This window comes from Rhamphochromis sp. 'chilingali' (genome assembly GCF_963969265.1).
Source record: "Rhamphochromis sp. 'chilingali' genome assembly, chromosome: 3".
Taxonomy (NCBI): domain Eukaryota; kingdom Metazoa; phylum Chordata; class Actinopteri; order Cichliformes; family Cichlidae; genus Rhamphochromis; species Rhamphochromis sp. 'chilingali'.
The window spans coordinates 15,009,078-15,036,827 of record NC_137931.1 but is presented as its reverse complement, the minus strand read 5'-3'; the positions used below and the strand labels follow the sequence as shown (position 1 = coordinate 15,036,827).

Sequence of the window (27,750 nt, the reverse complement as noted above, 5' to 3'; positions counted from 1 at the left end):
TCCCCTGTGTGGGAACATTTTGATTTTATTCCTCCCAACAAGGTATGTAAATTTCTACAGAAGATGTATTTTCATAATACTGATGGTGCAATACAATTTATGTTAAGCGGCTTTACTTTTGTACAAGGTGAAGTCTTTGCTATGTGCCAGGGAGCTGGGATATAACAACAACACCTCATCCATGCTTAGGCACTACAGAGCTTTGCATGAGAATAAGGGGAACACCGATTGTGGAGCAAGACCAGGTGAGCCATCAAATGCCATGATAATATAGCATGCAGTAATGTTACTAAATGATATAACAATATTATACAGCTGTTATAAGTTATGTGTGTGATATTTATATTTGTGCTTTGTCTTTGTTCTCCTGAGGAAAGACAATAATCTCAAATAGATGAAGACCTGGTTAGCATGGTGATCGAGGACTCCCAGCCATTTAGCATTGTGGAAGACAAAGGATTTAAAAGATTTGCTAAATCATTAAATCCTAGCTATGTTTTCCCCACTAAAAAGGTCATAAAAGCAGTGAAAATGTAGTTTTTACAGAATAAAATGTGAACAGGCAGGACTGAGGCTCAGTGTGTAGCTGTCCATACCTCAACGTTACAAAAGCACAACCACTGTCCACACTCCAACCACACCTCACAGTAAATGATCATTTCCATTTTAAGCATTTCCAAATAATCATTTTCCATACTGCCAGTATAAATATACACAGTATACTGCCACCACTACAATATACATGTTTTACACACTCCTTTTGTTGTTGACATTTACAGGCTGTGTGCAAAAGTCCACACTCTTCAAATTCATGCCAACTAATATTTTTACGTCCAGTAGGTGTCCTACTAGAGCAAATGAAGCTTTGCGCTGGAGTGAACCAATTGGATGAAAAGCTTCAGTGCTTCATGAAGCTTCATCTGCCCATCACTAATGTGCGGGCTGTGTGCAGGCAGGAGTGGTAGTAGGAGGACCCAATGTGCAGACACTCAGAGGCAGAACGTGAACTCAAAACAGCTTTAATGCTGAACTCAAAGGGCAACAAAACTAGGACTATAAAATGCACTTACGCAGACAGAACACACAGCTAGATTGGGGTAGATCACAACACCAACAAGCTGAAACACAAGGCTTAAATACACAGAGGGAGCAATCAGGGAATGAGTAACAGGGGGGAAACACAGCTGGGGCAAATCAGGCCTAACGAAATAGGGGAAGCAAAACCAGATACATTAACATCAGACATGGGCCTTCAAAATAAAACAGGAAACAACACAGATTGAACTAAAGACACAGACTCACACGCAGGCACTGCAACAGAAGGAACCGAGACGTAAACCATAAGACAGAACACAGACAAAGAGACCAAAGACTAGAAATGATAAATGATATAATAAACTCAAACCTCTGGGTCAAAGACCCAGGCATCCTAACAGTTTTGGAGACGCTATGACCCAGTTGTGTAGCCATTTCAATTTGGCCCTTGTCAGACTTACTCAAATCAATTCATCCACTTGCCCATTTGTTCTTGTTTGCAGAGACGGGTCTTCCAGCAGAATCTGCATGAATATGAAGATACTTATTAAGTTTCATGTCTTATTCCATGTTTGTTTAACAATGCCTGGTAACTCTTTGCCATGAACTCTGTGCCGTTGTCTGACCTGATACACTTTACCTTCCCGTGTGGGGCTGTATCGGCCAAAAAGATTTCAGTTGCTTGCATTGTTTCACTTTTGTTGTAAACAATAATGCATATCTGTGTCCATCTCATGATTCTGGATCTATCGGCCCTGCTAGATCCGTATGTACCAGCTCGAGAGGTTTCTCGGCTCTTCTGTCAGGGTTTCTATTCCTAGACTGGACAAATTTTCCCTGGATACACACCTCACAGTTCAAACTTTGGTTGTCTGTTTTCCCCTTGATTTTCATACCTTCAACCACATTTTGTAACTTCAGAATGTCACTATGATTGCAATGTCCCAAAATTTCGTGCCATGTCTGCACATTAAGACAATTATTACACTTCTCATCATACTCACTTACAGTTTCAAGGTAATAAAGTCTGTTGTGCTCATGGATGTAGAACTATGTACCGTCTCTGTGTTGAAGGACGTTCCTTCCTTTCTTAAAGATGATAGTAGCTCCATTCACGGTGGCTGCTCTCACAGAGAAGATATTCTGTGGAAATGAGGGAATGTATAGAGCGTCTTTCAGTGTTGTTTTACACTGTCTCCCTCGGCTGTCAATCAAGCACACCTCTGCTTCTCCTCTGCCTTCAGCTACTCCTTTACACCTGGTGCCATCAGCTAATTCCACACAGTGTGTTCCCGGTTGGAAGTCGTCATTAAATTTCTTGAACGCTGTTTTATCATTCAGGATGTGTGATGTTGCGGCAGTATCCACCATCAGGCCTTTGGTCCTGATGTCCTGTTGCTGTTGAGGTTCCGCGTAGTCATTGCTCATCCGGAAGACATAGGTGTCGTCGCTCTCTGCGTTGCCGCCCTCCTCCGAGGCTGTGCGCGCTTCATCATTCCGTTGTCGTCTCCTGCAAGTCGACTCTCGATGAGTATTGCTTCTACAGTAACCGCACCTCTGTTTATAGCAGCATGCTCTGGCTAAGCCTCACCGAACACGCTGTACTTTGCGACTTTTCTGGTGGTAAACTTTCTCCTCTTCAGCCGCACTCGCCCCAACACTCCACACACTGCCCCACTTGGACAGGTCCGGTGATTCGGTCCAGAATCTACAGACAGAAGGTCAAGGTTAGTTCCACAACATAAAACACGTGTAAGCGATTCTTCTTTGAATATGCCGCGAGCACGAACTCAGGTGGTTCGACGTTCCAGCGGTGAGCTGCTCTGTGCCACTGCCTTAAATAGCAGCTGGGGAAATCAGCCAGATCAGCCGCAGGTGGACACCATCCACAGGGGTGCGTGGGCCAAGAGTGAGAGCCCGTAATGAGCTCTACCCAGGCAGAGAGGAGGAGGAGAGACAAAAAACTAAAACTAACAACAACAAAACCTGTAGCCAGCGTGGGCCAACCAGAGAGACACGGGGACCGTGACACTTTCCCCTGGCGTAGCTTCAATATTTTCCTGGGCCCATAACCTGTTAGCAGAGATGGGTCTTCCAGCAGAATCTGCATGAATTTTGAAGATACTTATTATCTAGACGGAGGAATAATCACACGTGGAGCATCGGCTTTTACCGGAACATTCACACCAAAAGGTGACTTTGTTTACTGAACTCTGTGTATACTCTGCAGCATAACAGGAAGCATCCTTTCAAAATAAAATCACAACAGATGACAATGAGGGCATACCTATTAACTAGCTCAACAGTTCTACTTTTAACACACCAACTGAGAGATAAGAGATAATCACTTGGTGCATTCTCGGTAGGTACATTTCCAAGTAAAGTTAAGAAAATTATGTTAGTCAGGAAAGCTATTGGAATTTTTGTGGGGCCTCAGAATGAGAGTGACTGACAGTAATTTTCTCTTCCATTTGTGAACAGTTGTACTATAACAGCTGTCATTTTCTCAACCAGCTGCTTGCTGATGTTCTTGCAGCCCATTCCAACCTTTTGAAAGTCACCAATCTTTTCCCTGGCATCCTTAGACAGCTCTTTGGTCTTTCTGTGGTGGTGATGTTAATGATGTAGACATGTTAGGAGTGTAATTAAATACCCTTCAACAAAGTGGTGCAATTAACTGTGAAAGCTGGCTTGGTAACTGTTTATCCGTAAGTTGCTAGATTGTTTGCTTAAGCCAAATTCTTGCTAGTTTGTAATGGATCAAATAATGATTTTCCATACTAAGATGGACATTGATGTGTTATTGGTCCAGAATGTTTTTGTTTGCTTGATAGATTTATTAAATAAACATAGAAATTGGAAACTGATATTCATTATAAACAAAGTGTAACTCAACATCAACTTTAAATATGAACTATACTAAATATGTAAAAAAATAAATAAAAAAAAGTTTTGGAGCCCAGCCCACTCAGTTTTTTAAATCTCCAGGCATTTTTTTTGGGCATTGGCACTTCTCCACACCTGCCTCTCTGCTCTGTGCGTCATCAATTTTTACCTGTGACTGGACCAAATTTTCATGCCTTTTGATGTGGTGTGCTTCTCACACTCTTATTAATGGATAACAAATTTAGGTCATTACATCCTGTCTGCTCTATTTCAGGCCCTTTGCCGTCCCTGTAGCCACAGTCACTCTGTTATTGCTGCTGTAATAATGATTATGATAATGAAAAGCTTTAACAGTAATGACTGCCATCATTAAAAGATTAAATTAGGCACATGTAATAGTGTAACTCCTTTTCACTTCCCCTTGGGTTAATGATACATTTTCAAGTAAGAATTTATTTTACAGTGACTGCTGTAATTTCACTTTTATGGCTCTCCCAGTGCTTGATCAAGACAGAGAAAAAAAAGGTGTGTAACCTAAGCAGTTTTTTATATGATCCTGTCCCATTACAGTTTTTTCAAGACACAAAGTACAGAGTCACTGTACAACTCTTCAGAAAACTAAAGTAATCACCAAACAAATGTCATGTAGCTCAGTTTTCACCAGCTGCCTTTTGCCTTTTAAAGGTCAGGCTTGTATGTTTAAAATTGATTTAATAATTCAAGTGAAGATGATACTTCAACAGATCTGTTGAAAGCATAACAAACTTTTAGTAAGAGTGAGTGTTTGAGTGAAGACACCCCGTGAGCTCATAATGAGAATATAACCTCCAACTGCGACCTCGGAGCCGGCATCTTTATGCTCTCTCTAACCTGAAGCCAAGTCTAATTTAACTTTCTACTTTCTTTTTCCCCTGACTTGTGAACAAATTTAAATTCTGACTGAAGACATCACTGCCTTAAGGCCCTATTGACAAGGTGAAAAACAAGGGTCTCCTCCAGCTTATTTACTGCTCCTGTGAGCCAACCAATTTGCTGGCTATCCTCTCAGTGAGCTGTAATGGCTTCTTGGCTGTCAGCGTTTTAAATCCTTCAGAGACCCACAGTCTGGCAGTAGATGAGGCCAAGGTAGGAGGACAGTAAAACAAACTGTCCTCATCAGAGGTGTAGTCTTTCCACAGTCACAGCGATGTTCCGCCACTGTTTTTTCACCAGGAGAGGAAATAAAAATATTTAGTTAGCTCAAAGTTAAAAACAAAATGAGTAATCAAAGCTGTTGTCATGACGTCTAGAGCCAGATTCAGATTCGTGGGCTGCACCAGTGCAAAACCCTCTTTTGACATCAAAAAGCTATTGATTAGGTTTATCACAGAGGCCTGGTGTCAGTTTTATGACTGAAAGCCACCAGGCAAATTAATTTGATGTATTGCAAAAATGCACCCATGGGGATGAAAAGTTAAAGTTAATTTATATACAAAGATGCAATCAGTTCATTTCATCAATTACCTGCCAAGAGCAATACAAACTGGAGGCTTGGAAAGGAGCACAACCCATGAGAGGGATATGCAGTGTGAGGGAGCAGCTGTATGAAAATAATGCAGTGTAAGCGCAGGTTTTACGCCTGATTCTTTCTGGAAACAGAACGGCAGTTAAGATAAATCAGAAGAAGCTGAAGAAAATTCATCGTGGTTTCCTATAATGGTGAAGTCTTCTGTTAGAAATTGCTGGGAACTGTTTCAGATTCAGATGGAGTGCACAATTTATCCAGAGGCTAGCTGCGTCATTACAAACGACTCGATCTTAAACCTGAAATCTAACAGCTGGCGCGTGTGTGTGTAGAAAAAGACCAAACATTATTTACAGTGAGCTCCTGAGCCATTCCCGAAGATACTGTCTCTGCATGAATCTACTTTTTTTTTTATTTGTTTGCTTTTTAAAGCAGTAAAAACTTGTCTTGTTAAATCTAAAATGTCTTTAATTAATTACTTAATTATTTCGGTTCATTCCTTTTTGTGGTATGAATGGTATGAATCAGATAGTCTAAGATGCTGATTACCTTGGGGAGATCATTTGTTATGAACCAGGATTATGTGCCTGTTGTTTTGTTGGTGCTTGGGACATGGATATTCAAAGTTATCACAGAGTTTCCGAGCGTCAAGAACTGGAGTTAGAAGTATCATCAAAAAAATTCAAAGAGAGTCACACAGTACAGAACAAGCCTGGAAAAGCTAGGAAGCAAAACACTGAAAAAGAAAACTAAAGAGAGATGTGCCTAAAGACCCCAGGACAACTGCCAAGATACTAATGAATGACTTAGCCAACTGAGCAATTGTGGCCTCAAAGCAAATAACCGTGAGGTTAAAGAAAATCTCGACTTTTGCAGAAGAGACATCCTCAGCTCAGACTGAAGTAAGCTAAGAACAACTGGAGAAAGATTATTCAAACTGGAATGAGGTGCTTTGGTCAAATGAAACAAAACTAAAGCTATTTGTTCATAAAAATGTTGTTTATGTTTGGAGAAACAAGGGACAGGTGTATAAAAGAACCCTTTCCCCACGTTGAAACATGGTGGTGGGAGAATTATGCCCTGGGGTTCTTTCAGTACATCTGGACTCGGTAAAAGGAATCATGAAGAAAGAAGGACATGTTAAGGTTTTGAAAGTAAACCTTAAGAAGTTGGCAGCAAAACTGGGTCTCAGTCATCACTTTGTCTTCCAACAAGACAACCCAAAACATGCATTGCTTCTGATGAAGAACTACCTCCAGAAGACCAAAGTGAATGTTACTGAGTGTAATGTGCAAAGCCCTGACTTTGATCCCATTGAAAATATAAAGAGTAAAGGTCCATACCAGAAGACCATCAAATCTAGAGGAGCTTGCCAAAGAAGAATGGGCTGAGATTGCTCACGAGATGTGTGATATTAATCTCTGGCTCTCTTCCACAGCATGTCCTTTATCCTGTCTTCCTTCTCTCACCCCAACCGGTCACAGCAGATGGTCCCGCCCCTCCCTGAGCCTGGTTCTGCTGGAGATTTCTTCCTGTTAAAAGGGAGTTTTTCCTTCCCACTGTCACCAAAGTGCTTGCTCATAGGGGGTCATATGATTATGGGGCGCCGTTTGTAAACTGAAACATGCCGAAATTAACAGCAACATTTTTCCACATTTAGCTCTAAATCTTACAAAAACATGTTTTTTCGAGTCATTTTTTACAACATTTAGTAAAATATTTGTAACTTTTCATATTTAAAACAGGATTTTAAATGTTAAATCTAAATGCTAAATGTTAAATCTAAATGTTAAATGTTAAATGTAAATATTATATTTAAATGTAAATGTTAAATGTAAATATTATATATAAATCTAAATGTTAAATGTTAAATCTAAATGTTATATATAAATCTAAATGTTAAATGTTAAATCTAAATGCTAAATGTTAATGGTTCCAACACCATCATTAAGTTTGCAGATGACACCACGGTGATTGGCCTCATCAGTGACAACGATGAGGCCGCCTACAGGGAGGAGGTGGATCGTCTGGCTGAGTGGTGCGACAGAAACAACCTGCTGCTTAACACCGAGAAGACCAAGGAGCTCATCGTGGACTACAGGAGGAATGCTGACCCACATCCACCCATCCACATTAAGGGGACGGCTGTGGAGCGTGTGAGCAGCTTCAAGTTCCTGGGAGTCCACATCTCCGAGGATCTCACCTGGGCGACCAACTGCTCCAAGCTGGTCAAGAAGGCTCACCAGCGCCTCTTCTTCTTGAGGACTCTGAGGAAGAACCACCTGTCCTCAGACATCCTGGTGAACTTCTATCGCTGCACCATGGAGAGCATCCTGACCAACTGTATAACAGTCTGGTACGGGAACTGCTCTGCCTCGGACCGGAAGGCGTTGCAGAGGGTCGTGAAAACTGCCCAGCGCATCGCCGGAGCACCACTTCCTGCCATAAAAGACATCTACAGGAAGCGGTGTCTGAAAAGGGCTGGGAAAATCATCAAAGACCCCAGTCACCCATCATATGGACTCTTCACCCTCCTGCCCTCTGGGAGGCGCTACAGGAGCCTCCGGACTAAGACCACCAGGTACCGGAACAGCTTCTTCCCCACAGCTGTCAGACTCCTGAACTCTGCCTCCTGACATCTGACCCACGTTAAACTCATGGACTGAACATACACACACCCACAATGGACAACTGTACCCTCAAACACAATAATAACATGGACTGAACCACCACTCACAACCACTAGCACTTTATATAGCCTCTGTAGAAACTATCTACACCCTCACTTATCTTAACTGCACTACTGTATAGCTCTGTGTAAATAATCATTCTGTACATTCGATAATTTTTAATCCTACAACTGTTTACAACTTGCATAGTTCCCATTTCTGTATAGCTGTATATCCCAGATTCTGTAAAGTTATTTATTTCATATTCTGTATAGTTTTTCATATTTATATCCTGTTCATATCCTGTACATAGCTTGTACTCACTACAGCCTGTACATACTTATAGTTATAGAATATTCACAACATACTTCATACCGTGTACATTATAACATACCATAATAGACCCATTTCTGTAATATACTCACATATCTATATTATTGCTAATATATATTGTAATATATCTATATCACTAAAGCACTTCTGGATGGATGCAAACTGCATTTCGTTGCCCTGTACCTGTGCATGTGCAATGACAATAAAGTTGAATTCTATTCTATTCTAATTCTATTCTAAATGTAAATATTATATTTAAATGTAAATGTTAAATGTAAATATTATATTTAAATGTAAATGTTAAATGTTAAATGTAAATGTTATATATAAATCTAAATGTTAAATGTTAAATCTAAATGTTATATATAAATCTAAATGTTAAATGTTAAATCTAAATGTTATATATAAATCTAAATGTTAAATGTTAAATCTAAATGTTATATATAAATCTAAATGTTAAATGTTAAATCTAAATGTTATATATAAATCTAAATGTTAAATGTTAAATCTAAATGTTACGGGAAACTAAATATTTAGCTAATATGCAAATTTATTGTACGGGTCAACGGAAATACCAAAATAAAAGCTTCAAGAAAACCTCCCGCGCTAAAGTGTGCCGGTCGCGGTCAGGTTCTGTGTTTGTGCTCCTCTTACGGTCACTTTTGACTGCCATGAGCTGCTTCGACTATTCCCTACCAGCATGTCCAGCGATTTAGCTGAAAACATTGGAAGAGCCGTTTTGTCGGCCATCCAACGATTCAGCGGTAATGCACCCTCGACCTCACAAACGCCGCAGCACTTGGTAAGTTTATTTTATAGCATTTTGGACGGGTTGATAGCAGTGTTAGCAAAACTAGCAAAGCTAAATTACTTAGCTAGTCCTCAATTATTTCATTTGGTAGGCAGCAGACAGAGATCGAACATCATACAACTCTATTTATTTATTTGGTAGGTAGGTAACAGTCGTTCTTGATGTAAATGTTTCCTTAGGAATCCAGCAATGCACCTGGACCAAGTAGACCTGCCGTCTCCACTGGGATACCATACTGCTCGGTAGGCCTTCTTACACATATCATTTAATTCATTTATCATGAAATTTCCCCTTGTGGGACTAATAAAGGTATGTTATCTTATCTTAGCTGACTGGTTTTGATATACAGTCAGGTTCATAAGTAGTTGGATACAGACACATTTTCTAATGTTGCTTCTGTACATTACCAGAATGAATTAAAAATGAAACTACTCCAATGCAGTTGAAGTGCAGACTTTAAGTTTTAATTCAGTGGGTTGGACTAAATGAATGCATAAAAATGTGAGAGGGAAAAATTAATTTGTAAACACAATCCTATCATTTCAGAGGCTCTAAAGTAATTAGACAAATTAAATAACTGAAAATAAAATGATAATTTCTATTACTTTATTCAAAACCCTTTGTTGGCAATGACAGCCTGAAGTCTTGAAGTCATGGACACCACCAGGTGCTGGCATTCCTCCTTACTAAGGCTCTGCCAGGCCTTTACTGCATTGGCTTTCAGTTGCTGTTTGTTTGTGGGCCTTTCTGTCCTAAATTTAGTCTTCAACAACTGAAATGTGTGCTCAATTGGGTTAAAATCCAGTGACTGACTTGGCCATTCAAGAATATTCTATTTCTTTACTTTATTAAAGTCATGGGGTGCTTGGACTGTATGTTTTGGGTCAACTTCCATCTTTATTATTAAATGCTGCCCAATCAATGTGACTACTTTTAGCTGGACTTAAGCAGACAAGTATGTCTCTGAACACATTCAGCTGCTTCAGTCCTGTGTCACATATTCAGTAAACACTACCAGTGCCACTGGCAGCCATGCACGCCCAAACCACTGCCTCTGCCATGTTTTACAGATGATGTGGTATGCTTTGGATCATGAGTCGTTCCACCCTTCTCCATACTTTTTTCTTGCCATCATTCTGGTAGAGGTTGATCTTGGTTTTATCTGTCCAAAGAATGTTTTTCCAAAATTTAGCTGGCTTTTACTAGATGTTTTTTTTTTTTTTTTTTTTGTTAAGTCCATTCTAGCCTTTCTATTCTTGAGGCTTATGAGTGGCTTGCACCTTGCAGTGAACCCTCTGTATTAGGGCTGTTCGATATGACAATATGAAAACATCTATCATTTCATATTATACGCTATCATTTGTTCTGTGGTGTCGCAAAATAAATTTTACGTCAATATTTTTCATCGTTTTGATGGTCACTGTAGTGGCTGTATTAATTTCTTAATTTTCTTTTTTCTGTTATGTTCTCTTTGAGCGCATGTTGTCTGTTCACAGTAAAATTTTCAAAATGCGTCTCAAATCAATTCCAGGCCTTTTATCTGCTTAATTGGTAATGACATCATCATTTTAATATGGATACCCTAAATTAAAGCTGAGTCTGCACATCATGTCCATGATATAATTTTGATTGGAATATGTTTCAGTAAACGGGCAACAAAATAAAACTTGTTAGGGTCCAAATACACACTGACCTAATTGCAGGCCTTTGCTACTCTAATTGAGTGCTCAAAGAACTTTATACAACAGATCTCATTTACCCATTCACATGCACAGATTAATACAAGCACTTTTTCTGTCCAACATTCGCACACAGTCATAGTTGGATAAACTCATTGGGAGCTCTAGATTAGAGCACCTGGGAACTGAATCACCAACTTGACCAACAATCACCAAATGCTAATCTACAAGATACAAAAGGTTCAGTTTTCTGTGTAATGGGTAGACAATAGTAAGATGGTCTGAGTCTACAGTTTGTTTGTTTGTTTTTAATGAACAGATAACAGAAACCTTACGGATGTATTGTAATGCATAGGTATCTATCTGTATCTGTGTTTGAATTCATTTCAGGTTCCTCTTCCATCAGTTCCTCAAGCTCATGCTACGCGCTCACATTTTGTGAGAAAAAACAAGACCTGCAAACACTATACAAAAGATGTTGTGTGCTTGCCCTTGTCTTCAGCATCAACGTTTCTCATACCGAGAGGAGATTCACGAGCAAAACTAGCACAAGATGGCCTTATTGGGAAGATCTCCTTTACATCTGACTGGTCTGAAGCACAACTTAGAGAAGAAATAACAGCAATCTTCAGAAGAACATTTGCACTGTCAACTGGCCAGACATTCCCTTTTGAGTATTTGAGTACAATTAGAGGATGTAAACGACTAATGAAACCAAATGTTTCTAGCAAGAAAGAAGTTGGCTCGATTTGTTCCACCACCTGCCTCTATATAATGGCAGGGATACAAAAACCTGCACAGGTAAACGTTTTATATTGCAGTGCAGAAATATTTATTGTCTAAAAAGTGAGTCTGTTCCCTTAATATAATTTTATTAATTGTATTAATTAATATTGCAGTTTCAGCAGGTGTAAACAGTTTTTAGTGCAGCCATGTGCCTCTGTGTTACCAGTGATTTGGTGCAACTGTATTTGATTTTATGTAGAACATGCTTTCTTTTCCCTCAGGAGGAACCAGAAGAGCTGTCTGATAGTGACTTTGAAAGTCCAGTCTGCCGGAGAAGACGAGGTATGTGACGTGAATGAAAACCTAGTGAGGTTCTAAGCTCGATGACCAGTTAGATTTTGTTACTGCAGTGCGTAATAATTCCTGGGGGGTTTGTTTGATGAGAGCATCGTTAATTTGTCCGATTGGGGCGATCGTGGCTCAAGAGTTGGGAGTTTGCCTTGTAATCGGAAGGTTGCCGTTTCGAGCCCCGGCTCGGACAGTCTCGGTCGTTGTGTCCTTGGGCAAGACACTTCACCTACCGCCTACTGGTGTTGGCCAGAAGGGCCGATGGCGCGATATGGCAGCCTCGCCTCTGTCAGTCTGCCCCAGGGCAGCTGTGGCTACAACTGTAGCTTGCCTTCACCAGTGTGTGAATGGGTGGATGACTGGGTGTGTAAAGCGCTTTGGGGTCCTTAGGGGGGACTAGTAAAAGCGCTATACAAATACAGGCCATTTACCATTTTAATGTTTACGAATTATCACAGGTGATTACAGCCAAGGAGGAATATGTGCCCAACTTTCACTTAAACTAATATAAGGATATATAAAGGCTGTTAACATTATGAAGCAAGTCATGCTGACCTTCTTTCCTTTGTTCAGTGCATCATGCGTTGTCTACAACACCAGGTGAAAGTAAGGCCAAGCATCAGGAAACAGAGAGCTGCATTCAAGAGAGTGAAAATGAGGGACAGGCAGAGGGACAGCAGATGTTTCCATATAATGTGGCAGAATTTGTGTAAGCTGTTGTCTAGGAGTTAAAGAAATCCTTCATTTTAGATGTTGTTTAGGATATTGTTTTGATGCAAGTTTCCAATTTGCATGTTTGGGTTTTTTTTGCTGAATGACTGCAACTTTAGGATTTACATTTAATTATTTTTTTTTTTTAATGATGTAGTGTGAGAAATTCTTCAAGGCTGACATGTTTTATGATTTCTAATATCTCTTATCTACTTAGCCCTATTTTTCTGGAGGAAGATGAAGCTCTTGAAGAGGCAATTCAGCGTAGCCTCCTAGAAGAGTCTGATAGACTTACCATATTTCAAGGTAAGATTTGAAAGTAACCTTTGATAATTGAATATTTTATTTGCATCTTTACTTGCATCATTTTTTTGCAGTTACACAATTACAAAGGTAATTGCTCATTTCTGACTAATTTAATATGGACTATCACAACATAATTATATGTTGTAACTCTGTGCACTTGAGTCAAATGTACAGCAAATTTCCATTTTTCCCCAAGATCTGTTTGTCATTGTCCCTTTTTTATATAGGTCTTTTAAGAAGCTCAGCAAAGAAGAAATTGAAGGTCTTCTTAGAGCTCATAGTGAGAAAGTCATTACACCAGGAACAAGACAACTCCATATCAGTCGAGCCAATGTGTGGTCGACTGCTTTGCGTCAGTTCAAGAGACCCAAGTTTGCAGAAAGCTGTGAGATGCTTTATGTCACATTTGCAAGCGATGAACATGATACAGAGGAAGATGCTGCTGACCTTGGGGGACCAAGGCGGGAGTTTTTCCGTTTACTGGTGAAGGCCATCTTTCAGGACAGTGGTGCTTTTGAAGGTAATAGGATTTCGCAGTCAAACTAACTAACTTACTTACTCAAGGCCTAAAGGCTTGTTGACGACACTCGTTTTTATAATGTTACAAACGCAACAACCACCTGATCTGAACATTGTTTGACAGAACATTAACAAGTTAATAAATGACTACAGATAATAAATCTGTTATGTTCTGTGTGTCTGAAACAGTAAAAAAAAAAAAGTAATACATTTTTGTCTGTCAATCTCAAGATATCAGTTTGGGGTCTGTACAGAATATACTTTTTTGTGTGTTATTTTTCAGCTACACCAAATGGATGCACACTGAAATTTAACATCCTACACTTGCAAAATGGAGTATATCGAACCATTAGCAGGATGTTGTCCACGATAATAGTGCAAGGTGGAGAAGCACCTGCCTTTCTCTCTCCACATGTAGTAGACTACATTGTGTCAGGAGACATTCTTCAAGTACACCTAACACCGGATGATATAGGTGACCCTGAGTTAAGAGAGAATCTGAAAAAGGTGAATTGCAATATTATAACAAGAATATTGTAATATTTCCTATATTCACAAGTCTTCTGGTCTTCTTTTATAATATATAATAAATACACTTTTGGTTATTAGAGGCAATTCCATGTATTATATTTTCAATTTGTTTCCTTTTTGTTAAAAAAAAAAATATTGGTGAAATACAGCCAAATAAACCAAAACAAAAACGTTTCGAGTCCAATTAAAATGAACCATCTGCAGTATTTGTGTACACTGGTAAAAAACAAACATTTAAAGTGTTTTTCTTAAATATTTAGGTTGTAAATGCAACAACTCAACATGATTTGGAGGAAGCAGTCAGCTGCTGCAACTCATGGCGATATCAAGTTGAAGGTCTTCCACTCACAGTCACCATGGCCAATAAAGATCTGTTTGTGAAAAATGCAGCTCTATACCTTGCAGTTCTGCAACGGCAAAGCTGTTTCGATCAACTAACTGATGGCTTGTCCTACTATGGAGTGAGAGTTATATTTTTTCTGTATCAATTGGTCATTATTTTATAATCATTTAGAGTGAGCTACTTTTTATATTTAAAACTGGAATTTAACCATTATTTAAACTTTTCTGTCTAGATTTTATCACTCCTGAGAGAGAACCCCAGTTTGCGTGTTCTGCTTGACCTATCGGGGGAGGACAAAGATCTGACAGCCAGTTTAATTGCTGGGGTTCTCAGGCCAACCTATTCTGTCCTTGGGAGCAACAGAATAGTTAGAGAGGAGCTGATGGTGGTCAAATTTCGGGAATTTCTCCAGTGTGTCGAAAGTAAGCAGAAATTCACATAATGTAGTCTGGCCATGAAACAATTCGGGACACTAAAGTAAAACTTTGTCTTTTTATGTCACATGCGCACACACAAAACAGGAATAAAGATGTATGATAGCTTACAACTGACAAGCAAGGCAAAGACAGAACCTCTGTATTTTTTATAAAAACATTAGCCATCATTTAGTTGTTAGCTCAAGCTTTAACTATTTTAGTGTCCCCAGGTTAACGGTAGTTTTTCTTTGTTTTTAGATGAAGAGCTGAGAGACTCACTTGGAGAAAGGACTCTTACCAAGGATGAAGAGGCATTTGTGAAGGCTTTGAGGCCTGGTCACATCTTGGCTTTTGCCACCGGGAGCAGCAAGGTTCCAGCCATAGGTTTTCAACCAGCTCCTAAAATAACATTCATTCACGATGAAAGCAAACATCTCCCGATTGCACACACATGTGCAAATAAGCTTCAGCTTTTTGTGAATGAAACAACAATTGCTGATGATGATGCTTTTCATTACTGCTTCTTAGTAGCACTCATGAATGGAGCTTTATTCAGCACCATCTAAACATGTTCCAAAAAAGTGAAATTAAAATGGTGGGTTTGTTAACTCTAATCCTGTTCATTAATTGTAGTTTCAAGTAACTTTGCTTCATACAAGATAGTTGAAATAAATTCTGACTGCATTTAATGTTGAAATGTAATAATTTTCAAAGCTTCAATAGATTTATAAAAATGCTAACTCTGTATTTTCAACGACAAATCAATAAAGTCACTGGTGTAATACAATAATTTTATTAAGCTTTTCTTTTTTAAACAAGGACACTTCAAAACAGTTTATGCACAGAGTATACTAAACATGCTTTGTAGAACAAGCCAGGATTACTTAGACATCTAACAGCAACATTTATTAAGACTATTGCAACTTTACAATGATTAAAACAATACTGTAGATAATCTTGTGAATTGATTTAAAGACTGACTGTTCCGTGTTGATAATTTTCACTGTTATACTGTATTACAGTGTGAATTTGATCTTTACTTCAATCTGAATAACTGGTTTTACCCATAAACTAAAAGTGGTTGTAGCCTTCTGAATAGCCTATGAGTCACTGTCAGTCATTAACTCTGAGTCCTTATGTGGCAGGAGGCATCACTGCTAGAGGGGAGGGGCTTCTGCAGTAGTACAAAAACTGCATTTGCTGTACAGCATTTAAGAATATTAAGTGTCATCACTCTTTAGAACATCACTGGTATCCTGTGGTTGAGGTCACACATTTACAAGTTTGTTAAAAATATACTGCTGTGTTCGTTGAAACAATGTTTTACCATTATTGTTGTCTTCTTCAAAAGGGTGAATGCTTGTATATAGCTCTTGTAAATCGCTGTCATTTAATGGGACAAACCTACTTTCAGAGTTTGACAAGGAGGGTATGGAGACCTCTGCTGTAGAAAGTTCTGGGTTGTGACGATGAGACACATGAGTTCCGCAGGCAAAAAGCTGGATGGGAGTTCTATTACCTTCAGTGGAAACAGAGTGATTGTTATATCCAGCTTTGAATTCCTTCAAAGTGCGGTTGATTCGTGGTAGAAACACATAATGAAGGCAAAATAGGTCTGTTGCATTTTCTAAGTCTAGGATACCAAGTGATTCCAATTCATAAAATATAGGTGCATAAATGCGGCTGCAGTTGTTGTTTAAGTCTCGGTTGAAACGCTCAATCCTCTGGTTGTGCACAGAACTTCCCATTAAGACAGAGCTTTCACCCCTGCTTGCTCGCATGTCCTCCCAAATCTGAGCATTCTCTCCTCCGTGATCAGTCCTGATATGCAGGGGTCTGCCAAATTGTCCAACAGCTGCAGTAAAGAGGGCTTTCACAGTCTCAGCTCGATTATTGCTGGAGCACTGAAGAAACATCAACATCCTGCTGTATCCATCTATTGCACCATGAACAACAAACTTCCAACGAATCAGTTTGTGATTTCCATCTATGTGCCATATGAAATTTGGATGAGGCACAGAATATACTCGCCGAGCAACTGCAGTTCTTCTCCTGGATAGAACACCAGCCGAGTCCACCCTCCGCAGTGACTTTCTTACGCGCCATCTTTGAACCACTATGTTTTTGGAACGCAGATGACCCATCAGCATCACTTCTCCAACATTTGGATGTTCAGTTTTTATCTGGGACACTATCTGATCTAACTCATGGTCACTGATTACATTGAATTTTGACTCTGAGATATTATAGTCTTGCAGTAACTTATACAGAATGGGCCTGGAGATGGAAAGGATAGATGCAGCTTCAGTAAAAGATGTTTTCAGGGAAAGAACATTTTCCAATTCCTCTTTGGAAATCTGAAGCCTTCCTTGGTAACCATCCTAGAACACGGCACAGAAAATCTCAATGAGCACAATTCTATAACAAAAGATGGGTAATTTGAGGCAATTGTACTGTGACAGATTAGCTAGAGTAATATTTTATCAATAGTTTTAAAATATGAAAGTGAGCAATCAAAAGACACTCACAGCAAAAACAGTAATAAAATATGACGTAAAACTTGTGAATGTTGTTGGTGGTGATGTGACACTGCTAGTAATGGACCCCTAAGAAGATGAAATGTATGTAGAATCAGAATCATTACTTTGACAGGATTTAATTTAAGGTGACATATTACACCAAAGAAAAAACAAAAATTAGTCAGCTAAATGATATGTGTAAGAAGGCCTACCGAGCAGTATGGTATCCCAGTGGAGACGGCAGGTCTACTTGGTCCAGGTGCATTGCTGGATTCCTAAGGAAACATTTACATCAAGAACGACTGTTACCTACCTACCAAATAAATAAATAAATAGAGTTGTATGATGTTCGATCTCTGTCTGCTGCCTACCAAATGAAATAATTGAGGACTAGCTAAGTAATTTAGCTTTGCTAGTTTTGCTAACACTGCTATCAACCCGTCCAAAATGCTATACAATAAACTTACCAAGTGCTGCGGCGTTTGTGAGGTCGAGGGTGCATTACCACTGAATCGTTGGATGGCCGACAAAACGGCTCTTCCAATGTTTTCAGCTAAATCGCTGGACATGCTGGTAGGGAATAGTCGAAGCAGCTCATGGCAGTCAAAAGTGACCGTAAGAGGAGCGCAAACACAGAACCTGACCGCGACCGGCACACTTTAGCGCGGGAGGTTTTCTTGAAGCTTTTATTTTGGTATTACCGTTGACCCGTACAATAAATTTGCATATTAGCTAAATATTTAGTTTCCCGTAACATTTAGATTTAACATTTAACATTTAGATTTATATATAACATTTAGATTTAACATTTAACATTTAGATTTATATATAACATTTAGATTTAACATTTAACATTTAGATTTATATATAACATTTAGATTTAACATTTAGATTTATATATAACATTTAGATTTAACATTTAACATTTAGATTTATATATAACATTTAGATTTAACATTTAACATTTAGATTTATATATAACATTTAGATTTAACATTTAGATTTATATATAATATTTACATTTAACATTTACATTTAAATATAATATTTACATTTAACATTTAGCATTTAGATTTAACATTTAACATTTAGATTTAACATTTAGCATTTAGATTTAACATTTAAAATCCTGTTTTAAATATGAAAAGTTACAAATATTTTACTAAATGTTGTAAAAAAATGACTCGAAAAAACATGTTTTTGTAAGATTTAGAGCTAAATGTGGAAAAATGTTGCTGTTAATTTCGGCATGTTTCAGTTTACAAACGGCGCCCCATATATGATTGTTGGGTTTTTCTCTGTATGCATGGTAGGGTTTACCTTCCAATATAAAGCGCCTTGAGATGACTATTGTTGTGATTTGGCGCCGTATAAATAAAATTGAATTGAGTTTATACTTATTAAAAAGTACAATAAACAACTTAAACTGTTATCCAGCCAAAGTATACACAAATGGCTATTAGCATCAGGGAGGCTAATAATTTTAACCCTGGTAGTTTTTGTATTTTGTAAAATTAGTTTGTTTCTCTGCAAAATTATGCTCTTCTGACAAAGATCTGCAATCCTCAAACCTTCCTTTATATTACCATCCATGCCTGACCAACTGCTGTAGGTATAATGTGTAGGGGACCCAACTTGTCCATATACTGTATGTAAGCACCTTAAACTTAACTGCTTCCTGCTTTTGTTTTAAAAAGATCTATTGTATCTGGATAGTTTGTTCTTTTTTAAAGGCCCATAAATCAAGACATACATATGCAATTTTGGTTTATTTCCATCAAACCAGCCTTAACCATATGATTGGGGTTATATGTTTGTTGGGTTTTTCTCTGTATGTCTCATTGTAGGATCTACCTTACAATATGAAGCACCTTGAAGCGACTGTTATTGTGATTTGGTGCTGTATAAATAAAACTAAATAGAACTGAATTAACCCAAATTGTGAAAAAAATTGCTTGTCAATGGAAATGTTCCAAAAATAAACAAGCCCTTTACACCCTCACCAATATCCCAATATCAAACCACAAAAGCACAAAATATAACTGTGCAGCTGTGTTGTTATGTTATTTGAAACTGAAAAAGCTGTGACACCAGTCATCATGTTCTTACATTTGCTTTTCTACAGGTATTTGACTCATACAAACCCAAGTGCAGATGATTTAAAAACCTGTTTGAAGTCCAAACACTCACAGTGTGTGGATGAACATGTGTGTACCATCAAGTCATGGTAGATGCATCACACTAAAGCAGAACGCACGGAGGCAGAGTTGTGGTGAAGACAGTTTATTTACAGTGAGGGGGAGGTATTTACAAGGATAAAATATATACAGTGTATGAATGGGGACTCGGAGCCAGGACATGCAGGTGACGAAAACACACACAGGTAGTGCACTCGATTTGGTACTGTTTGATGCCAAAACCTCCAGACGGAAAACAAACCAGTCGAGGCAAAATCCTAGGGAGGAAACAAAACTCCTTACAGTCACCAAAATAATCCAAGGGCTCCAGCAGGCAGGGGCAGAATTTCAGACGCTCCAAAAAAACGCCAATACTCCAACACTAGTCTTCTGTCAGGTAGCTCCTAAAGACCACTTCTGAGGAAAGCATCTGATGAGTAACAGGTGTGCCAGGTTCAGTGACTCACTGCCCCGCCTACCTATACAAAAAGGGAGGCACCAAAAAACACATACAGACAAAAACACCACATAACCAGAACCCAACTCCTAACAATATTAGTCTCTGAAGGTGGTTATAGGTTTCACTTGGACATCCACACAACTTTATCTGCATATAATGGTGCTTAAGCTGTTTTATTTTATAAATCAGACACTTGTCATGTTAATAAGGGCTAATTAATGCTGAGACAGAAAATGTCAGGGGTGAGGGCTGCTGAGCTAATCGTCATCGGTTTCATGCTGCTTCATGACAAGACAAGAGAACATTTTGCTTACATTACTCACATTTTACAGAAAAGACAGCAAAGGGGATCTCTGAAAGGCTACAAATAAATTAAATTTCTATTAAAAGGTCAGTGTTAAGTAAATGGACTGGTTCTTATATAGTGCTTTTCTACTGTTCTGAGCACTCAAAGCGCTTTACACAACTTGTGCATTCACCCATTCACACCAGCACATTTTTCTAAGTGCTTTCTAAGTAACATTCACACACACTCATACTCCGATGGATGCATCGGAGAGCAACTTGGGGTTAGTATCTTGCCCAAGGATATTTGGCACGCAGACTAGGGGAAGCCAGGAATCGAACCACCAACCTTCCGATCAGTAGATGACCTGCTCTACCGCCTGAGCTAAGATAAACAGACCGAACTCTGGATGCTGTGCAGATGATTTAAAAACCTGTTTTAAAACCAAACACTCACAGTGTGTGGATGAACATGTGTGTCATGGTAGATGCATCACACTGCAAAGTCAATATTAGTCTCTGCAGGTGGTTTACAGATTTCACTTGGACATCCGCACAATGGCTAAGCTTTTTTAATCTATAATATCAGACACTTGTCATGTTAATAAGGGCTAATTAATGCTGAGACAGAAGATGTCAGGGGTGAGGGCTGCTGAGCTACTCATCATCAGCTTCATGCTGCTTCATGGTAAGACAAGAGAATGTTTTACTTACATTCAGTTTCATGCTGCAAGGACAACAAAGTCTTTGAAAGACGGTCGCCTTAATAAGTATCACCTTAACTTTTATGTATGCAAATTAACATATATTATCTGTTGTACTTTGATAGAGTTACAATAGTGAAATTGCTAAACAGTAAATACTGCTTCATAACTTTTATTTCCTTTTCCAAAAAAGAAGGTTCACCAAGAACATTATGTTATACAGAATCAGTTTTATTCATCCTAATGTGTGGCACCAGCAGATCCTGTTTTTTTTTTTCATAATGTCTCAGTACACACCAAAAGAATAAGTCAGCAGACTTGTGATCTCAAGATTTTAACTGTTGTGATCATATTCATTCTCTACTGTCTATGCAGGAGTAAAATACCAATAAAAATAAAAGAACTGGCCTATTTTCATTAGCAGGAAGTTAAGATAATTATGTTTTCTTTACTCTTTATTTTCTAGATCTCAGACTTTGTGGTTTCTTTTAACTGCACCAGTCCAACTCCTGTCGCCCTATTCGAAGAGCTTGACAAAGATTTGTTCTCTAAAAAAACTGATTCGTCCTGTCAAAAGCTTTTCAAATCCACTTAACATAAGCATCAGTATCACCGTGGTGGGAATTTTAGGAGTGGTAAGTCTACACAGTTCACACACTAGATATTAAAAGTCATCATTTTGGTAATCTTAATGTTTATGATTCTAATATACTAATTCATATGTCTCGTCTTTAGCATGAAAAAGCCCAAACCCTGTCTTATGTCTTATGTCCTGGTATGTTTTGAAAAGATCTTACAAAATCACTAAATTATACTTATTCAAGAACATTGTACGTGTATGTACATGTATTCAAATTGTTATCTATTTAAATGGCTCTAGCCTATTGTTCTAACTATGTGCTCTCTGTATGTTGACAATAGAAACCACGTATAGATTCTAAGTTATAAGGCTTTTAAAAAAAATTTCAACCAGTAAATCATAAAGTTGACTTTGTAGACCCCACTCCGGGTCGGGGATGAGTTCCTGCCCCAAGTGGAGGAGTTCAAGTATCTCGGGGTCTTGTTCGCGAGTGATGGGAGAAGGGAGCCGGAGATCGACAGACGGATTGGGGCTGCAGCTGCAGTAATGCGGACGCTGCACCGGTCCGTCGTGGTGAAGAGGGAGCTGAGTGTAAAAGCGAAGCTCTCAATTTACTGGTCGATCTACGTCCCTACCCTCACCTATGGCCACGAGCTGTGGGTAGTGACCGAAAGAACGAGATCGCGGATACAAGCGGCAGAAATGAGCTTCCTCCGAAGGGTGGCTGGCCTCTCCCTTAGAGATAGGGTGAGAAGTTCGGCCATCCGGGAGGGGCTCAGAGTAGAGCAGCTGCTGCTCCACATCGAAAGGAGCCAGTTGAGGTGGTTCGGGCATCTGACAAGGATGCCCCCTGGGCGCCTCCTGGGTGAGGTGTTCCAGGCATGTCCCACCGGGAGGAGGCCCCGGGGCAGACCCAGGACACGCTGGAGAGATTATATCTCTCGGCTGGCCTGGGAACGCCTTGGTATTCCCCCGGATAAGCTGGAGGAGGTGGCTGGGGAGAGGGAGGTCTGGGCCTCTTTGCTTAGGCTGCTGCCCCCGCGACCCAGCCCCGGACAAAGCGGATGAAGATGGATGGATGGACTTTGTAGACTATGGGACTCCGTTTGTAAACGGAAACATGCTGAAATTAACAGCAACATTTTCCCGCCCTATAGTAAACTTTGCCAGACCTAAGACAAATGTTAATGGGTTGCTAACATGACCCTGCTCTACACAAAATGTATAGTAGTAGATGTTGTATTTCCCTCTATTTCAGCAGTTAAACTGGCATTTGCAGGCTGTATACCAGTTTTACTTTTCTTCTGCTTAATGTAGGAGTGGGATATTGAGGGACTGAACTGGGATGAGAAGGATTGTGGCGCTGAACGAGTCTCTGTCCCTCGGGAAAAACTTTATGTCCCAGATGTTCAAATAGCAGAGTTGTAAGTTTTCCACATTTTGATTGGCTACAAGCTGGACAGTTTTGAAGTTATAGTGGTGGAGGTCATTGAACAGACTGTTAATTAACATGGGTAACCCTAATCACGGCTTACTGGAGAGACAGCAATATGTAATTTCAGCCCTGCTCTCTTAAAAGACTTGTCATTTCATATTTTTGCTACTAAAAGTTTTTTTTTTTTTTTAAATAAATTGCTATTATTAATTATTAAAAATGTTTTGTTATCCTTTTCTATTCTATTCCAGCCTGGATGAAGTCAGCTCCACCAAAACTCCTTATGTCTACTTGTACAACACAGGTCATGTGTATGATGATAAGCCCATCAGAGTGGTCAGTTCTATGCTTTCCCCTTTGATATCCAGAACTGCTCATTGATGTTTGGAGCAGATATACACTTTGATAAGGCTTTCTGAAACTTAAAAAACTAAAAATAAATTATTGAAAGTGTGAACTTCACACTCGACAAATTTGAAATCCATATCTGAACACAAAGCTGTTTGCTAATATTTCCAAATAAAACCATGCTCTTAAATATCAACCTAGCTACTGATATTAGGATGATTCAAGGCACAACTTCCAAACAGGTCCTGAATGAGTCCAGAGACATGATGGTGACCAATGGAGAGTGGGAGCTCACGATATCAGTATAGCTGATTCCACCCTGGAATTAGTTGTGGGAAGCTACTCAGAGATCACGTACTATGTAAGCTTTATTTTTTTTTACATGCTTTTATTTAATTATGTATTTTTGAACTGTTAAAGCTGCTCACAACAGTGCTTTTTCATGCACTGAAAAACTTCCTTTGTGCTAGTTCTTAATCACTGAGGAATGACAACAAACTTATGGACAGCTTTGGGCTTCCCTATAGTAACACTTTCTGGTGGTGCAGCACTGCCCTTTTGGAAATACTTCAGTTTCACCACATTCTTAAATTAGGTTTATACAATCTCAAATGAACAAGACTGCATGGCATCTTCATTATCTTCCTGTCATTATTTATTATACTGTCATGGTCCTGGGTCATTTTGACCCAGCGTTTTATGTTTTGTGATTATTTTCCTCTGTTCTAGCTATTCTGTGTCCTCCCCCCTTGTGTCCGGTTCGGGTCTAGATTTCCTGTCTTGTTCTGAAAGTCTGTGTCTGTTGTCATTGTGTTCAGCTTGTCTCCTCCGGTCCTCATGTGTATTAGGTTCAGCTGTTCTTCCCTCTTGTGTGTGATTACCTGATTACCTTGTGTGTGTATATTTAGTGGGTGTCGGTCTGTGTTCTTTGTCGGCTCGTCTGCGTTCTATGGTGTTCCTGTCTCTGCGTCTCTCTGCCCCGCACCCCTTTTGTATGGTCCCAGGTTTGTCACTTAGTTTCTCCCAGTTTAGGTTTCCGTTTGTAATTACTCATGCTTCATTGCCTGTTTTTGCCACTACCACCCTGTAAATAAACGTCACTCGTATCATCAGTTTGCTGCATTTTGGGTCCTCCTTTTCCTCCACTCCACACGGCTCTCCGCCAGCCGTGACATATACAAAAATTTGTTTTCAGTAGTTAGAACCACCTTTAGCCACTAATCTGTGTGAATGTATCAATGTCTCACATCACTGTGGAGGAGAAAACCTTTAAAATCTCAAAGGTTTGTACCTGCGTCTCGTCCCAAGATCGTGCTAAGACGGAGACCGGTTCTCTATGTGGTGAACCTGCTGATCCCCAGCTGTTTCCTCATCACAGTGGACCTCTTCAGCTTCAACAAGGTCATGCTTAACTTTTCAATTTATCATAGCATTTCACTGGCTGTTTATTTTTGACAGCACTATCAATGAACACCAGTGCCACAAACCTCTCGGACAATCAGAGCATCTACAGTGTTACACTTCCAGTAAAACCAGTGCCAGCTTCCGAGATGGTTCTGGATGAACTGAGGAGATTAAGCAGAGATCTCACAGCCATCCGACTTCAGATGGACTAATGCTTTCAAGGGACCAAAGCTGCACAGGAGTGGGAGATGATTGGAACAGTGATCGATCGTCTGCTGTTTGGCTTGTACATCGTCTTTATCGTCACGAGCTTCATTACAATAATGAGCATCTGGATATGAAATAATTTGTTTGCAACATAATTAGGTGACAGAAAGATGAAAAAACAACATAACTGGCGTACTGTCGTGGTAATTGGCATGGATCACAAATAAATACAGTGCTATGGAAATGTATTTGACCCCTTCCAGATTTTTTATTTTTTGCGTTACCTGCCCCTCCCTCCCATGTCCACCCACACCACACTATTCAGTTCAATTCAGTTTTATTTATACAGCGCCAAATCACAACAACAGTCGCCTCAAGGTAGACCCTACAATAATACATACAGAGAAAAAACCAACAATCATATGACCCCTATGAGCAAGCACTTTGGCGACAGTGGGAAGGAAAAACTCCCTTTTAACAGGAAGAAACCTCCAACAGAAACAGGCTCAGGGAGGGGCGGGGCCATCTGCTGCATCCGGCTGGGGTGAGAGATAGAAGATGGGACAAAAGACATGCTGTGGAAGAGAGCCAGAGATTAATAACAAGTATGACCCCCACCCCTACCTGATCTTCATCAGTACCAGCTTCCTCCTTTTGCCAGTGCTTTAGCTTTGTTTATCAAGTATCATAGGCTGTGTTGGAGTTGCAGTCAATACTGTTTTTGGTCCTGGTTGCTATTAGTTTTGTTTTTCTGGATTACGTTAGGGGAGATGCCGGAATTATGTGGCTGGGTCATGGTTTTCTTCATATTTTGTTTGTTTTAGCTGGGGCTCCCATCTCTTTTTGTTTCTGTCTGTCCTTTTGTGAGTTACTACATTCCCTTTATTGAAAGCTTGATGAATGGCAGCAGCGTTGTGTCATCCCATATTTCGAGCACCTTTGAGCCACAGATTCAGGGACCGTAGCAGCATGTGTAAAAATCACTGCACATTTAAATATTAACATTTTCTTACATACATTAAGTGTATTATTAAGATGAGGAATTGTTATGTACATTTCAGATCAGAGCTGCTTCAATTGCTTATTCTTAATTCTTGCTTTTCGGTGTGAATATTTACTAGGATCATACAAACCACACAGAGGACCTTGCTTATCACTCTCACACCCAACCGAGACACATCTCTCAGCCTCCCACGGCTGTTTTCATCAATCAGAATTGCACTGACATTACATGGCACAAAGTCAAACAGTGTCCTCTCTCTGGATGAATTGGCAGGAGAAGCTGCTAGATTAGATTGCATCTGAGGAATGCTAATTTTGCAGGAGTCTGGGTCTGGGGATGTCATGATTAAAGACTCAATTTCCCAGAGGTCAGTGTGGTGTGATCACATATTACCGCTAACTGATGGAGTGTCTCTCATGGTATGCCTGTCACAAGTGGCAGCATCAGCACCGGTGGAGGAGAGAGCAGGGTGTTTCTGTGGTGTTCAATATTCCTCTCACAGCTTGGAATTATATTCAGTCACAGATTTCTTAAGTAGCTGTGTTATTCTATCCATCTGCATATTTATTTATTTTTATTTATTTTGCCATAGTTTACCTAAAGTTCTAAAAGACGCTCTCTGCTTATCTCAGCATTGAAATACTGACTTTCAGCTTATCTTCTTATACCATGAAGCCCTGTCGTGCATTATCCCTACATGTGTCTCAGTGGAATGCATTTTAGAGCAGCAGGTTTTAATGCATTCATGCTGTGCATTGTTACTGAGTAATAGTGATGACACTAATGCAAACATATCGCGTTCGGACAAATTACAGCTAGAAACAGAAATTTCAATTTCAGTATTTTAGTGTATTAAATGCTCCAAGCATATCTTCCTACAGCACCGACTGGGCAGCATGTGACTTTATTAGTTTCAGCTGGGTGCTGAGTCTGAAACTCACTTTATATGTAATCCATCATACTGACCATTTTCCTGCCCTTGTTTCTTGTCAGTTATTTTGCAATTATTATTTTGTAATACAGCTGAAAGCAGCAGCTATTTGCTTTCATTTAGTGGTGCAGTTTATGAAGCTTATGCATTCATGGTAAAAAGAAAACAGAGTGTCATGCTTATTTAACAAAAACTAAGTACAGCCTTAATGCTTCACTAGGAATTAAGGGGGTAATTATTAATTTAATGCAATATTGAGTTTTTTTTAAATGTTATTGTTATTGTCAATATTGCCAATTTGCAACACTCTTAAACAGATTCATATTTGAGTAAAGGACCACAGATATCTGACTGAAAAGAGCGTGTATTAAAGCAGACATACTGGCAGAATTTGATCTCATTCTCATGATAGGTTTTTGTAATTACTGTCCCATAAAACGTATTCCATAACTGCATTATTAAATATTTCACAAATATAAAACTCGTTAATGGGTTGAAAACAATGTGTTATCAATCTATTAAAGAAACAATTTCATTGAGGAGCACTACAACTGGAAATAAAACTGCATCTTATAAAACAATTATATGGGAGTCTAAATATGGATCTAAAGGCACCAGGTGATTAGCTTAACCTAGCAATGACAATTTTAGGTAAACCCCCCAAAACAACAAGAAGATAAATATAAAAATTAAATTGTAAGCTTTACAGAAGCTGGTAGTCTAATTCATCCTTGGAAAGAGCTTCTCTGGTAACACTATATTGCCTATAAAACTAAATCCTCTTCATTTTTTTACTCAAGTACAAAAGTATTACTGGATTAATATACCAAAATAGCATTTTTAATGTGCCCATTGGTGATGTAGCATATTTTTAGTTGCA

General features: G+C 39.2%; 2 protein-coding genes and 1 pseudogene across 3 annotated transcripts; 2 read left to right on the top strand and 1 right to left on the bottom strand.

Moving 5' to 3' along the window:
* The first annotated feature begins 9,076 nt into the window (after positions 1-9,076).
* Positions 9,077-15,327, top strand: LOC308393970 (uncharacterized protein). Its single transcript, XM_080878052.1, has 10 exons — positions 9,077-9,229; positions 9,418-9,480; positions 11,308-11,718; positions 11,925-11,985; positions 12,920-13,008; positions 13,236-13,528; positions 13,811-14,034; positions 14,319-14,519; positions 14,634-14,823; positions 15,076-15,327. The coding sequence occupies exons 1-5, from the start codon at positions 9,128-9,130 to the stop codon at positions 12,976-12,978; spliced, it is 696 nt and encodes a 231-aa protein (XP_080734178.1). The 5' UTR covers positions 9,077-9,127; the 3' UTR covers positions 12,979-13,008; positions 13,236-13,528; positions 13,811-14,034; positions 14,319-14,519; positions 14,634-14,823; positions 15,076-15,327.
* A 62-nt stretch (positions 15,328-15,389) lies between these two features.
* On the bottom strand, positions 15,390-18,007 carry LOC308393969 (uncharacterized protein). Its single transcript, XM_080878051.1, has 3 exons — positions 17,804-18,007; positions 17,549-17,611; positions 15,390-17,198 (listed from the first exon to the last, which is right to left on the bottom strand). The coding sequence occupies exons 1-3, from the start codon at positions 17,903-17,905 to the stop codon at positions 16,086-16,088; spliced, it is 1,278 nt and encodes a 425-aa protein (XP_080734177.1). The 5' UTR covers positions 17,906-18,007; the 3' UTR covers positions 15,390-16,085.
* Positions 18,008-19,673: 1,666 nt separating this feature from the next.
* LOC308394505 (5-hydroxytryptamine receptor 3A-like) lies at positions 19,674-24,941 on the top strand (annotated as a pseudogene). The gene is made up of 8 exons: positions 19,674-19,700; positions 21,429-21,597; positions 21,698-21,737; positions 22,860-22,966; positions 23,229-23,382; positions 23,527-23,686; positions 24,634-24,726; positions 24,828-24,941. The product of its transcript is annotated as a 5-hydroxytryptamine receptor 3A-like (transcript).
* The last annotated feature ends 2,809 nt before the right edge of the window (positions 24,942-27,750 follow it).